The 14,496-nt window shown below is 38.5% G+C and overlaps 2 protein-coding genes across 4 annotated transcripts in view; one reads left to right on the plus strand and one right to left on the minus strand.

Moving 5' to 3' along the window:
• The first annotated feature begins 208 nt into the window (after positions 1-208).
• Positions 209-11,940, plus strand: LOC108089519 (nuclear migration protein nudC). Its single transcript, XM_017187846.2, has 5 exons — positions 209-401; positions 477-760; positions 994-1,183; positions 11,291-11,688; positions 11,747-11,940. Exons 1-5 carry the CDS (start codon positions 327-329, stop codon positions 11,796-11,798), a joined length of 999 nt encoding a protein of 332 aa, XP_017043335.2. The 5' UTR covers positions 209-326; the 3' UTR covers positions 11,799-11,940.
• Positions 1,500-14,496, minus strand: part of LOC108089520 (rho GTPase-activating protein gacU) — a 28,895-nt gene continuing 15,898 nt past the window's right edge. For 2 of the 3 annotated variants that reach the window (XM_043207718.1, XM_017187847.2), the window contains exons 2-4: positions 2,471-2,761; positions 1,940-2,345; positions 1,500-1,875 (exon numbers count right to left, since the gene is read on the minus strand). In XM_043207718.1, the coding sequence (XP_043063653.1) occupies positions 1,847-1,875; positions 1,940-2,345; positions 2,471-2,761 (726 nt within the window). In that variant the 3' untranslated portion in view covers positions 1,500-1,846. Of the gene's footprint in view, positions 1,876-1,939; positions 2,346-2,470; positions 2,762-3,775; positions 4,381-14,496 lie in introns of those variants that run through there. The other variant, XM_043207717.1, reaches the window with a different exon arrangement.

Consider the following 14,496-nt stretch of genomic DNA (forward strand, 5'->3'; position numbering starts at 1 on the left):
TGATTTAAATTTGTATATGAAATTGTATGTACATTATTCAATACATTATTTTCTTTCCAGTTCTTAAAACTACCAACCAGCAATCCAAATATCAGAAACTTAAGCAATCATGATAGTATAACGAATATTAATCTTTTTAGGTATCGATATTTTTGGTTTGGTGTATATTTGCTCAGATCTAGTATTTTTTCAGTTACGATAATTGGTAACACCATTTGTACATGTGCCGGGTCGGCAGCAAAAACTTCAGATAAAAAATACAATCGAATCGAAGCGTCCAGAAAACAAACGAATTTTATTCGCAACCAGTACAAATACTCTGTAAAATGTCTGCCGAGGAAGGACAGTTTGACAACATCCTGCTGGCCGTGGCCGAAAAACATCGCGGCGGCGTGCCCGAGGTAAAACAATAACAAAGAGTAATCATTCTTTGTTTCAATTTGTTTAATAATGTTTTATGTGCTTTTTGTTTAAAGTTCCTGGGGACCTTGGCCAGTTTTTTGCGACGCAAAACCGACTTCTTCACCGGAGCCAAACAGGCGGAATGGGAGAAGCTCCTGCTAGATGTTTTCAAAAAGGAGTCAAAACTGGCCATGGAAGCTCATGGCGAAAAGGTGAAAAGCCGCGAGGCTGCCCAACGTCTAAAGGAGGAAAAGGAGCGAAAGGAACGCGAGGCTCGCCAAAAGGAGATCAACGAAAACAAAATATGTGATATCACCGATGATGAGGCGGCTGCCATTATCAAGGAAGAAGAAAACAAGTATGTGGGGATCATAAAGTACTTATTTACTGAAAGACAAACATGTGTAAACTGAGCTTAATATTTTTATTTGCTTTATCTTCTCAGTATTAAAAGAAAACGTGTAGAAATATTACACAATTTAAAGTTTAAGAAATTCTTAGAGAAATTTATTTATGTCACGAAAGTCTTTCCAGTAAATAAGTGAGCTTGCACACATTTATACACATTTTAAAACTCTTAATATTATCCAGAAAACGTCAGCAGCTGCTGGATGGCGCTGGTGGAGAGCCTGCTACCCCAATAAACGATGACATCTCGAAGCCCATTGAAAAGGTGGACGATGAGACCGAAAAGGGCGAGCTGGGCAAGCTGATGCCAAATGCAGGCAATGGTTGCACCTTAGACAAGTACACCTGGACACAAACGTTGCAGGAGGTGGAGGTAAGTCCGGCCTGGGGTGGCCCTTAAACCCTTGTTCTTAAGAGTTTAACCAGTGAGGTGTTGTCATGATTTTGAGGTAGTTAGTAATGCCACCAGATCACTTTCATGTACATATATAATTCAATTTTATAAGCAGGCATCGCTTGGTTAAAGTCAATACTTAGTCACAAATACAAAGTAATTCATGACGACTTCCAAGAACTGGACACATTTTGTGTTTCATACTTTCTGGTTGCTAGGCTGCAGTCATTGCTGAAAAAACAACGCAGCCCAAGTCATTGACCCTTCGACAGGTGTGTGAGTCAGCAACCCTTCGTTTACAATTATAAAATTCACTTTATTAAACATATCACAGGGATAAATAACTTAATTGCTAACCAGAAAGTACAGCATTATCCGATACCAGGCGGCGATTATGCGATCCGCTCCAGATCTAGTTCATTGTATGTTTCTCTGTCTCCGTAGCATAGCGAGCTTAATACTAATGAAATTTCCCAGCTTCGACTGACTCGACTCTCCATTCAAACAATCGTTTAATAAATAGCTTACTCAACTAGCGCCAAGACGACACGATAACAATAAAAATAATAATAATAATAATAATGGGGGACAAAGACGATACAATAAATAATAAGCTAATGGGCTAGGCAATGTGATTGAATCCTAGCTCTTGGGCATGTCGCGGGCGCGCACTGAAAGAAATAAGAAGTAATAGTTAATATCTGGATGGTTAAGAGGGTTTTTTCAAGAACTTACTCTCCAGCGCATAGACCATGCCCATGATGAGGAGCATGAAGATGGTACTCATGCTCACAATCAACACGGTGACCTGGCGTCCTCGATCGCAGAGACCGCGCTTGGGCTTCTTGGGCGGACCACCCTCGCCGTTGACCATCGTAAAGTGCATCGAGCTGGCAATGGATACGGTGTCCAGGTCTTTGGTTTTCACATACTGCAAGTTGGGATCCACTTCCGATGGCTGCTGGCCATCGATGGTGATCACCGCATCCTGGCCAGTGGCGAGCGTTAGGTTGGCATTGTAGTTGGACGAAGATGGATGGCCGGGCATCAGCATCTTGTTGTGCCGCTCCTGCTTCTTGTGGATCTCCGCGAAGCGTTCCAGATTCGCTGCCGTCAGCAGCAGTGAGCCGGAAGCAGCGCTCTGTTTAAAAGAAGAGAATGTTTGTTGAGTCACGGTTCGGTTTGTGGTTTAGTTTGGAATGGTTTGCTTTGGCTTTGGCTTGGTTCTCCAGAACCGGAGCCACTGCGTGGGATTGGCTTACTCACCCGTGTGCTGTTGTTGCTGTCGCTGGAGCCCTGGGAACTCCTCGATCCCCGCTTGGCAGCTGCTAGTACCGCTGCCGCTGCCGCCGCTGTCACAGCAGCACTTGTATTATTGTTGTTGCTGTTGTTGTTAACATTATTAACATTGCTACTGTTGCTTGGGGAACTGCGCTGGTTGAGGGTGGGCGGATTCGAGTGCGACTTGTTTGAGGACTTTGAGGAGCTGGCCGAACTGATGGCCGAGCTCGAGGAGGAGGCCAGCGAGGCGCGGGGAATGTGCCAATAGTCCTGCATCTGTAAGGGAAATAAAAGGGAGTTGGTTAGATTTTTGATTAGCAAATGAGAAACATATATTTAAAAGATTATTAAGAAATATCTAACCTAAACTTAAACCTTAGTTTAAAAGTATGTTAGGAATTTCTCGTTAAATATAAAATTTAATCTTGTTTCATTACTGAAAGCATTGCCAATTCTTTAGATTTTTTTATACATTTGGAGTTTCAAAATATAGTTTCCATTCTATTAGCTACTCTAACTCTGACTGCTTATCTACCCAATGGTAAAAAGTGTATATTTTTGCACTTTTGTGATCGTGTCACGATTTTGGTACATCCGCTCTGTCCCATTTAAGTCTTCCCTAGCCCCTGTTCTCTGATGCCCTGTTCCTGTCACCCGATGTTGGTTGGTGTTAGCGTCAGAAGAAATCCAATTTCAATATACAAAACCTGAACTTTCGAGTCGCCTTTCGGCTTGTCTTTGTTTTGCATTTGGCTAGCAACTCGTTTGATATTTATGGTCTCTGGTCGTGGCTAAAAGCCTGATTTGTATTTATTATTAATTCGGCTAGTCGACAGTTTTTTTTATTTTTTTTACTTTTTTGGCTAAGCTTTTTATATCTCGGGCCTTTCTCTTTAAATGGCTTCGCCGATTGTTTGCCTTTGACGTAATTGTGGCAATCAATTGTCCTCCCAATGAACATTAGAATTCTATTAAAATGTGGCTATATCCGAAAAAGTTGCAATTCGAGTTTGTGCCTTCAGTCTTTTGTTTGCTTTTGGCTGTCCGAGTTTTTTGTGTGAGCTTTGTGTGCGTTTGTTTTACACAGCACAGAAGTTAATAAATTTGTTCGCGCTGCTTCTTGCGTTTTATTTATTGTAAATATTATTTAGGCATGCGGAAGTCTTATCACTCATTATTGATTCAACCTGATTGGCCAGTTTTCGATTCGTTTTTTTTTTTTTTTACTTCTCACAGTGTTTTATTTTCGGTTTACTTAATGTGTCGCCTTGCGCTGTTTGCTTTACTTACATTTGTTAATTTGTAATTTTCTGTTTGTTTTGTTCTCAGGATTTGTTTGGTTATTACAGTAATTTATCACACACACAATTTAAGTTAATTAGTATCACAATGTGGATTATTTTTAGGCAGAGTCTCGCTCCGATTGTCAGTCTCTTTAATTAGGGTCTTAATATGTGTATAATTTATTTAAATGCGGCTCGCGAAACACTCAGCTGATTGGGCTGCTGTTTGGGGAAACCGTCTCGATTCTTTTCGCAATTCTTCTCGTATCTCAGTGGCGGAATTCTCCTTTCTTCTTCTTCTTCTCAATGCGAAGAATTCTTTGGTGCGCGTGTCGCCAAACAGAACCGATCTAAACGGCCTCAAGAATCGAACTGAAGCGAGCTTAGCGCCCAAGTTGGCCTCACAGGTAAGATCTCTGCTCGCCTGAGCTCTGCCCACCCGGGCTGAGGCGCAGCTTCGCTGTCGCTGGCTCTGCCGGCGTTGACTGCGCGATGCGCAAACCTTTTCGAGTGTAAGTGTTTGTTGTTTTTGCTGACTTTCTTGCCGGATTTTGCATGTCATAACATTTCGACGGTTCTCGTTTGCCACAGTAGTCGCTCGTTAATGAGGAAAAATATACTGAGATTATAAATTCTAATCACAGGGATTATTTAATTAATTTTTTAAAAGATGTAAAAATTACAATGTGAAATCAAAAATGTATTGTTTTACTTTTTCCCGCAATAAGTTAATGTTTTTAATGAACTTTAACTTTACTCTTTGGCTGATCTTTTAAAAAACTTTTTTTAAATGAAAAAATATTTTTTAGCAGTTAAAATTTCTACTAGACAGCACCTACTGTAAACATATTTATAGAAGCTCTTAACGATCGGAAACTTTTTCTGTCCATTCTTTGGACTCGATGATGTTTGATGGGTTTTTGTTGCCGGCTTTGATGTTTGGACTGCTCGCCTTGAGTTGATCAGCTCATCAAGTGATTTGCCCACTTTCTTTTGGGTATTCTTTTCTTGGCTCTCCGCCCTTTTCGCTCATTAAGTTGCAATTCGGTTTTTTTTGCCAGCTATTTCTGATTCTCCAGATCTTCAGTGAAGGGCCCTTAATCGCTTTTGGCGTGTGGGCGTTTTCTAGATCCGTTTCGGCGGCCCAGAAATTGAAGTTTGATTGTGGAAAAACCCTAATTCTAATTTAATGTTAACTTAATTAAGGGCAAACCTTGACCACATTACAAGCAGCTCCGCCCATTCGATGTAGCATCGTTCCCTAAGCCCATTAATGTTTGATTAATACGTTTTCCATTATTAAATCAACGGTTTATGGTCTTATAAATAATATGGTCATTATTTAAATGTCTTCAAGACGAAATAAGCAAGTCTATTTTCGGCTAATTTTGAATTCTAAGAAAGCATTTAACGTCAATGATCCAAACAACCGCTTTATATCAACGCGATCGAAATGAAAACAAATGAATCGATTAATTAATGTGAAATTTGAAACATGATCTTAGATGGGGGATATACAAGTTATCAACTCCCAAAGAAGTTTTCTTTTAAATACTTAAAATTCACAATATGCTAAACATGTTTACTAACTTTTGCTATTTAGAATATTCAAAAACCTTTTCTGACGTTTGACTGAATGAAAATACCAATGAGTCATCATAAAAATAAAATCTTTTGGATTTCCATTAATAAATTATGGGTTTAAGCAACCCCGAAATGTTTGCGTTTCTCTTGCCGGAATTTGTTAAACAAATTGCCAAAAATCCCCAATCTATTGTTTTTTTTTTTTTCGGTTTCGGATAGTTGTCTTCCTTAATCCAACACTGATCTCATATTATTATACCATTAGAGTTATAACGCCCTGTGGGAATTGGTTGGGTAAACAATACGTTCCTAAAGATCCCCAACATTTCTATTACAAATTTGTTTGCTTTTGGCGTTAAATCGGAGGAGAGTTCCCATCTGTCATTCTCTCGGTAGCGAAAAGGCAACACACAAATGTTTCTAATTTAAAAAAAAAAAAAAAAAAAAAATACTTTTGTTGCCTCGTTGGCTGTCGAGCATCTTGTTATCACCTTTTAAGTGAGACAAGTGAGTGGCCTGCCGCCAGATTCAATGTTTTTTTTCTTCTTTTTTTTTTTTTTTTGGGGTATTCTCAACTTTCCGGTGGTATGGGTGAAGTGCTGGCCGATTTAATCAGCGGAGAGTTGACAAAGATTACCTGACACGGCCAGTTACCAGAGCAGTGGCAATGGACTCCGGCGAACGCGAACGCGAATCGCATTAGCAACAAACAAACATAAATCGAATGAGAATCAGGCGGCGGTTTTGAGATCACTACTTCAGCTGGCGAAGATTGAGGGACGTCGCCACTTGAAGATATGGGATGACGGCGAATGGGAGCCGAAACACTTGCTATAGATCGCAGGTCGAACCGATCCGATCCGATCCGAGACATTCCCCCAATAGAATCAACAACATTCACCACCAAATAAAACCAAAGACAAACAAACGGCGATTCTTTTTTTTTTTTTTTTTTTTTATGCATACAATTAAAAATGCAAAATAGTCTCCGATCGATGACAAGCGGACGGAACTTACGTGCCCAGCGATTTCTGTTCCATTTTGGGTGACAACAATTGGGATTAAAAAAATACAATAAAAAATAGATAAATATCTTCGGGAATTCATAATTTTGTCGCCGTAAACGGGGAAATCCCTTGAAGCTATCTGGATAGATCCGTTGACGTTTGCCACGCTTATTTCTGCTGAGCCTGCGGCCAATATTTCTCTGATTGCCGCTATTAAAGCTTAATTTTCGTATAGAAAACGTTTTGGCGATTCTGCCCCCAGGCGATATACTTAATACTTAATATATAGAATCTTCAGTTAATGGAGAATTCCTTGCAAAAATTCTTGATAGCTTGACTCACTCGTCGTCAGGCAAGCGGAAATACTAAATAAACTGCGAATTGATAACTCATCGCGTAAGAGGATTACGTGTAGGTTTTATATATTATACGATTGCATTTATATTGCCGATTCTGCCAGCTTCTAATTGCGAGTTATATAAACGAAACTGAACTTTTATTGGCCCGTTTCACACCTGCCTGGCCAATAAAACTTCTTGATGGGTTTCTCCTATAAATCACGACAAAAGTTTGAAAATTGTGAAATGGATGCCCAAACAAGGTGCGAAAAAAGAATTCAACAAATTAAACGCTTTGTAGATCCAATTTCGATTTCCTGGTAGGGCATTTGTTATTTTCGATCAGGTCAAATAGTTCTGGGAATATCTTTTCACTTGATTTACTATCGAATTCAAATAATCATTTATCCCAGATCTTCCATTGACTTGTTTTGCTAATTTAACTTTGATTTAGTTAATTTATTATTATGGTATATCAAAATAATCTAATCTTATGTAGAATCTATGCTAATGTTTTACAAATTGATATGCCAGCTAAAAGCTTTTACATTTTTTCAAAACATTTATCAACTTATAAGCAAAACAAAAACTTGGTTCTTAAATTACCCAAATTAGCTAAACTTGCTAACTTTTGCAAAGCTATTGAATATCTACTTGAAGACTGATTTCCATTATACTACTGTTCTAGAAGCTTCTTAAATTTGTTGTTCTGATTTTAATTTATGGAAAACCCATTCTAGATGACATATTTAGTTCTGATATAAAAGAGATCTCGTTTTTCACCAAATTTAGAGTCGCATGGAGTTCATTATATGGGATATCCCAACGAAATTGACTAGGTTAACCGGATAAAGTTTGCAGTATCATTTTTGTTTTGTAATCCGCTTATGGCGCAAAACAAATGGCTACCAGATCGATCTCTCAAATCTCATTTACCATACAAATGTCAATACGGATTCTATTGTACCCACTCGAGAGCTCATTGTACGCCGTGATTTTTAAGGGGACGGGGGATCGGATCGCATTGGATTGGATTGGATCGATTCGGAATAGATTGGAGTGGAGTGGAGCCGTCGCGTTCCCAATAGGAACTAGTTTCAGACTTAAACGCAAAACAATTCTAAATGGAAAGGAATAAAAAAGAATTTGCCACGCTCGACTTCGATTCCATCTCCCTCTGTTTTCTGTTCTGAGATTTTTTAGGGGGCCACTCGACTTCTGACCACAAATAAGTCAAGTTTAAGCCGCTTTTAATGAGGTGGCAGTGGGCACTGGTAAAGATAAATATCTGGATAAGGGTTTATTTAGGTTTATTTAGGAAGTTGTTAATTAAAAAGTAATGATTCTAAGGCAATTACCTAGGTAAAATATTTTTAATTTATTTTATTTTATTCTTTTCCTTTAAGAAATTAATTACCCATGCTTTATAATATTCAAAATGATTTGCAATCCAAATATACTTTTTTAAGCTGAAAGCCTATACTTTAACGATTATCAAATATCTTTAAAGTTATATGGTATCTAGAATTTCTAGTTTTCGACCAATCACTGTACCCCTCGGCCAAGTTCCTTGGCGACTCAGCTGTTTTCTGTGATAACATTATCGAATACAAAACACTCGGCAGATACACACTTCTAAGCACTCGACTCCATCAACAAAGCTAGTTTTTTTTTTTCAGTCTTTCGATTTTTATTTTGTTTAAATGGAAGGTTTGTTGTTTCTACGCCAATTTTATTGTTGTTGTTATTGCTGTTGCGACCGTTCTTTTTTTTTCCTATTTAACTTTTTTGGTGGTGCCTGGCACCGGATCGCATCTTTTAGCATAAATTATTCGCGGCTAGATATTTAAAGAAAATGAAATGCTGTTCAAGTTTTATAGAATTAATCAGTGGCGGCAGATCAGATGAAATAGCAACAAATAACAGTTTTAAACGGCAGCAGCAGACTTTAGATGTCTTTCACTTTACACAGAGAGAGAGAATCCAAATCCAAAGCAAATTGGATCGAATGATCGATTAACTGGTTGGCGATTTAACGTGCAGCCTGGCCATGATATGAAAATTAAAATTAACCCAATCGATTTGCATAAAATCGCCCACTGTCAGACGATTCGTCTGCGAATCCGCTCTCACCTGATGAAGAAGTGTGCCAAGTCTCGTGATTTTTTCCTATTTTTTTTTTCTATTTTTTTTCTGTTTTTTTTTGCCTTCATCACAGTCATCAATATTTGTTATTATTCATTAATTCATTCACGACACCTTTTATGCTCGTCTGAACTCAAAAGCGAACTCTGACTTTGACTGGCGGTGACTCTTCAGCTTTATGTTTATTTTTTTTTATTTTTTTCTTTTTGGTGGCACAGCTTCATTTTCATACCTCAAAATTTTGGCTTAAAGTCTATTGTTTTTCCTTGAGTCGCGGCATTTGCATGAGTATCCCACCTGTTGGGTTGATTTAATGGCCAGTTCGCTGGTGTCAGCCAGTCTGCTGACTTGTGATTTGTGTAAATTTCCTAGTTTCGAGCATTAGTTTCTTTGAGTTGCCATTTGCATAACCTTGAGCCATGCAGCAGAATGGTTTTTGTCTTTACATCGTTGGGTCCCTTGAGAAAGCTTACATTTACCTAATTAACTTTACATAAATTCCAGTTCCCAAAAGCGAAGTGAAACATTCGAATTTTGGCATTTATTAGAATGTTTAGTCACTTGATAAATTTGCTTTTTATAGGATTTAAAACCAAACTGTAAGAAAGGTAAATTGGTTCACAACTAAATTAATCACTTTTTTGTGCAGAATAATTGGTCTGCTATAATAATTCTCTTCCCATTTCTGCAGCTAAATTGCTGCAGTGAATTGCGAACAATTCCAATTGCTTTTTTCTGTTGGCAAGCTGAAAAGTTTAATCGGTGCCCACGTCTCCAGATATATTTTTTCTTATTCTGAGTTGGCTGGGCTATTTTTGTTGCAGCTTTACTTACATCCGCGTACGATTCAATGCTTCCAATTGACATCCGCTTCAGTTTCAGCTTTTGACACATTTTTCAACCGCGAGATCGCAGCTGATGAAGTTGCCACCCACACGAGTTGCGATCTGAGATCTGCGATCTCAGTGAGCTTCTGTTGACACAAGCCGCGTGCTCCGTGAAGAAGAACTCAAAGGTGCCACTACTACGAGCACCTTGGCTGACTGCCCACACGAATGTGTATTACCCCCCACTGGATATAGACTCTATGGAGTCTAAAGAGTGCTATACAGAGTCTATATCATCAAAGGAACGAAAGCGTCCTTGGCTAAATGAGGCGTCGTGAGATTTAAATTAAAGGCTTAGCTTCTTGCCCCTCATTGTTTGTGTTTGTGGCACATGCGATTCGCTAATTGATTGCACAGCCAAGTTGTCTAATAACTCCGGCTTTAATTATGCTGCCAGCAGCTAATGGGAAAGGTGTTAATGTTTGCGGGTATCCGTGCGATTTATAATTAATGGCCAGCCGTGGCACATAATTCTAGACGCCACTGTAATTGCTGTGAACTTGGCCAAGCAGCCACATAAATCCATCCGCAGGTTGCTTCACTTATTTACACCGAGAACAATTTTTTAAAAAGCGCTTAAAGATTGTTTATATTATATTATACTTCATAAATTGTTTTAATACCATTGAAACTAAAATTAATATGAAAGAAAACTAATTGAAAATCAAATTGAAAATTAATTTAAAATCTAAAAAAAAGTTTGATTTGATTTTGTCTGATATTACAATTGAATTGCATATTTATTCAATCATTTAAAGATTAAATTATTTTTCGAATAAGAAATTTATTTTAAATCCAATTTTGAGTAATAAATTTAAATCGATCCCTAAAATGCGTCACTAAATTTCTCTGTGTAGCCGTTGCAACCTGTTGAGCGACATTCTTTAGAGCTCCTCGGGGCTACGAGGCTGGAGAATCGATGTTAACGTTAACTCCCCTAACCGGACCTGAAGAACCGCTGTACGTCCTTGAACTGGCCGGTGAACTAAATTCCCGTTCCACATTGGGTCCTTGAACAAAGGAAGACCAGATCAGTGGATCTGGTGAAGGGCAGATCGGGCAGCTGTGATATGATCTCTGCGTTGGATCGTTGGATGCAAAAGAGACGTGCCCCTGTAGTCGGTTATTTATAGATATAGAGATCGTTATTAGCCCGCCAAGGTTGTGCAATGACCAAAGCAAAGTCTGGCTAAAGAATCTCCGTTGATGTAAGCACACACATCCGATCATTAATCACAAGACCTGCCACTCAGAGCTTGATTACATGAAGAACCCCTGAATAATCCAATCCGCTCTACTCCAGTTTGATTGTCATTAACGGAATGGCTTTAGCTGCCTTACACAAAGCGAAATCAATAGTAATAATATATATATCAAGTATTAAATTCTGATTAAAAGTTTCACTTAAAAGGAGAAAACCTAAAAATAGATTTCCATTGATATACATATTTAAAAAAGCTTAAGGAGAATATTATATTATTTCCTCTCCCCTTATTCTTTTAATTTTCAAGAAACAGAACCCAACTAATCAGAAAACTATAAACATTTTCTTTCTCTGCAGCTCAAGATTCCCTTCAACGTGTCATTCGCTCTTCGCGCCCGCGATCTGGTGGTCAGCATTGGCAAGAAGTCGCTGAAGGTGGGCATCAAAGGTCAAGAGCCCATCATCGATGGCGAGCTCTGTGGCGAGGTGAAGCAGGAGGAGTCCGTGTGGGTCTTGCAAGACAGCAAAACCGTGATGATCACCCTCGACAAGATCAACAAGATGAACTGGTGGAGCCGCCTGGTCACCAGCGATCCGGAGATATCAACACGCAAGATCAATCCAGAGTCGTCGAAGCTATCGGATTTGGATGGCGAAACACGCAGCATGGTCGAGAAAATGATGTTCGATCAGCGGCAGAAGGAGTTGGGTCTACCCACCAGTGACGATCGCAAGAAGCAGGATATACTTGAGAAGTGAGTAATCCTCTATTTTTATCAACTCCTTATTGATGAATCACCTTTCCCATTTCAGGTTCAAGCAACAGCATCCCGAGATGGACTTCTCCAAGTGCAAGTTCAATTAGATTTACATTCTCAGCCTAAAATGTACAACTTTCGCTTTCGCACTCTTCTCACTCGTTCACATTTGAAATGTGTATTCTTCTTCATCTTTCCAACCACCCAATAAACTAATGCAAGCAAAATAAATATAATTTCTATACCGTACAGCATTTGAGTTGACCAAAAAACCCGCCTCTTAAAATATTTTAATATGTTAATACCAATTAGCTAGTGAAAGCCAAACAGAAAAACAAAACAAAAAATCGATCATTCGGCCAAGAGGATTTTAAAACCAGCTTGATCTTCTGCAAATGATCGAGGTAACTTCTCGTGTTTTATAGCCACCTTTTAAAATGAATTTAAATTGAATTTATTTATTGGAGTTGAACATGATCGAGGAACTGGATTGAAGGAATTTCTTTACTTATCTTTAACGGTTTTGGGTTCTGGGCATTCGTCTTCGTTCGGGGACCACGCCCAAAATCCAGATCAGAATTTCTCAGTAGTTCTCTGGGTCAATGATCTGATAAATTCTGAACTTGTTTTGCTAAGCCGATCATAAATTTAGTGTGTCTATCTTAATAAATAGTTTATATGTTGATTTGGCGAGCTTTGGCTTTGTATAATTTGTAAAGTGCTAAGCAATTTTTTAATGGCTACGACTAATTTGGCAACTAATTGGTTGTTTTGCCTTTAAAATTTTGAATTTGCGTATTTTATTCGCCACGCGCCGTGAGTTTTTGGCATCGAGATGAAAGCGTGACACGCAGAAGATTGGGAAAAATAGATTTATGGGTATTTAAAATTTTATTGTCCCAAAGATCTTCATTAATACTGTTAAATGATTCATAGATATTTTAGTTTTAGTGATAAAATGAAACTATTGTTGGTGAAAATACATCTGAATTGTTTAGCTTGTTCAACCAACCATCTCTAGTTCCTGAAAATCTAGGGAGAAGTAGAGACATTTGATACGCCCCGTTTAGTTGTTAATTCTCGTAGCTCATTGATTAGTTAAAACGTTTTGCGAGCTGTGTGTTAACAGACCGTAGAAAAAGAAGCAGTCGAACAAAATAACCAACAGGCCGAAATTAATGAATGGTTTCCCCATCACAATGGGGTGGAGGCCAAAGGAGATGGCTTTGGATAGTAAACCCAACTAATCATCATCGTTCGTGTGGGTGGCACTGTGTCATGCGATCATGCGCCTCACTTAATTAATTACCAATTAATATCATAAATTACTGTCAGTGCGAACAATACAAATTAGAATTGCACAAAAGTTTGCCGAAAAAAAAACTCGAAATTGTGCGGGGTCGAGTGGAGTCAGCTAATGGCCAAAAATAAATTGTAACAAATTGTTTGAGGTCAAGAACAAACATTAGGACACAGAACCCGTAGCAGAACCGGATTTTTGGTTTGAACTTAAATCTGGAATTTTGTTTGTTATAAATTGGAAAGTACAAAATGCTTTCAGTTTGTTATATCCGCTTCGGTTTCTGTCGGCCAATTAGAAGACAACCGGTTGACAAAAAAAAAATCCGAGGGGAAAGAGAAAGCCCATCGCTAAATGTGGTTAGATAATTTGCAAAACTTTTCTGCATCCAGAATGTGCTTCACTCCCAGCGAAATTAAAGGGGAAATTTAGTTTTACCGCCCTGAGGGAACTATAATGATAATGATAATGATATTCTTTCAGGCGCAAGTCAGTCGCTATAAATAGCCTTTTTATTCAAATCAATTGAACTGTTAAATGACGCACGTGATGAATGCGTCTTGTCTGGCTGACCGCCGTCCAGCAGAGAAATCAATAAATATTAAATGTATGAAACACAAAAAAAAAAAAAAAAAATACAAGCCGAATCAACAACAATGCGGAGCCATAAATAATGAATCCGGGTGCCTGGTTCTACTGCTGAGTTTTTATTATTATTGTTTCGACAGCCGCAAATTTTTGGTAATTTCGAGTGTTTCCCACATCTCTAACACACACACACATACACACGTACATTCAATCTAATGCCAATGGCACAAATTATTCCTTTGGGGCGTTCTCAAAACGCTCGACGGTCGCGTGGGCCAGTCTATTTTTTACTTGTTCCCCCCGAAACTTATTTTTTATGCTGGTAATTGCGGCACATTTGTTATTTTTAGCCGACTGGAGTCTGGTTTCGCCCATTAACTATTGCCAGTGGAATTTTTTGGGGAAGAAAGGGTGCGGGATCTGGGCTTATGGCTCTATTGTAAAATCAGCGTCATGCCGGTCGCGCCTCATAAATTGGTCTAGACTTTGGCTCAGACAAAAGACTTAGGCAACGAACTCGCTCCGAAATCGCTGACCCGCTGGAAAGTTTTTCCGTTGCTAAGCAAAAAATCAAATAAAAAAACAGCAGCGCTGTGGGCATTTACTGTGTCCACTTTGAAGGTCAAGCATAAACTGCAGTCGCAACGGCAATAACTGTAAATACCCGAAACTCAAAAGACAAAGCCACCCAATAAATTAACCCTTTTATGTGACTTGTCCTATTTATGGGACAATGTGCATGGCTTAATATTTGAAAGACGAAATAAAACTTTACTATATTTTTGGAAGCTATTACAAAAATATTAATTTTTATGCAGCAAGCAATTTTATAATTTTCCGAGAGAGCAATAAAAAAATGTAAGTTAGTAAAAATTCTAATAGGTTTGTTATTACATTTTATTTTAATGCATTAAATT

The sequence above is a fragment of the Drosophila ficusphila genome, unplaced genomic scaffold (genome assembly GCF_018152265.1).
Source record: "Drosophila ficusphila isolate 14025-0441.05 unplaced genomic scaffold, ASM1815226v1 contig_286, whole genome shotgun sequence".
Lineage (NCBI taxonomy): Eukaryota > Metazoa > Arthropoda > Insecta > Diptera > Drosophilidae > Drosophila > Drosophila ficusphila.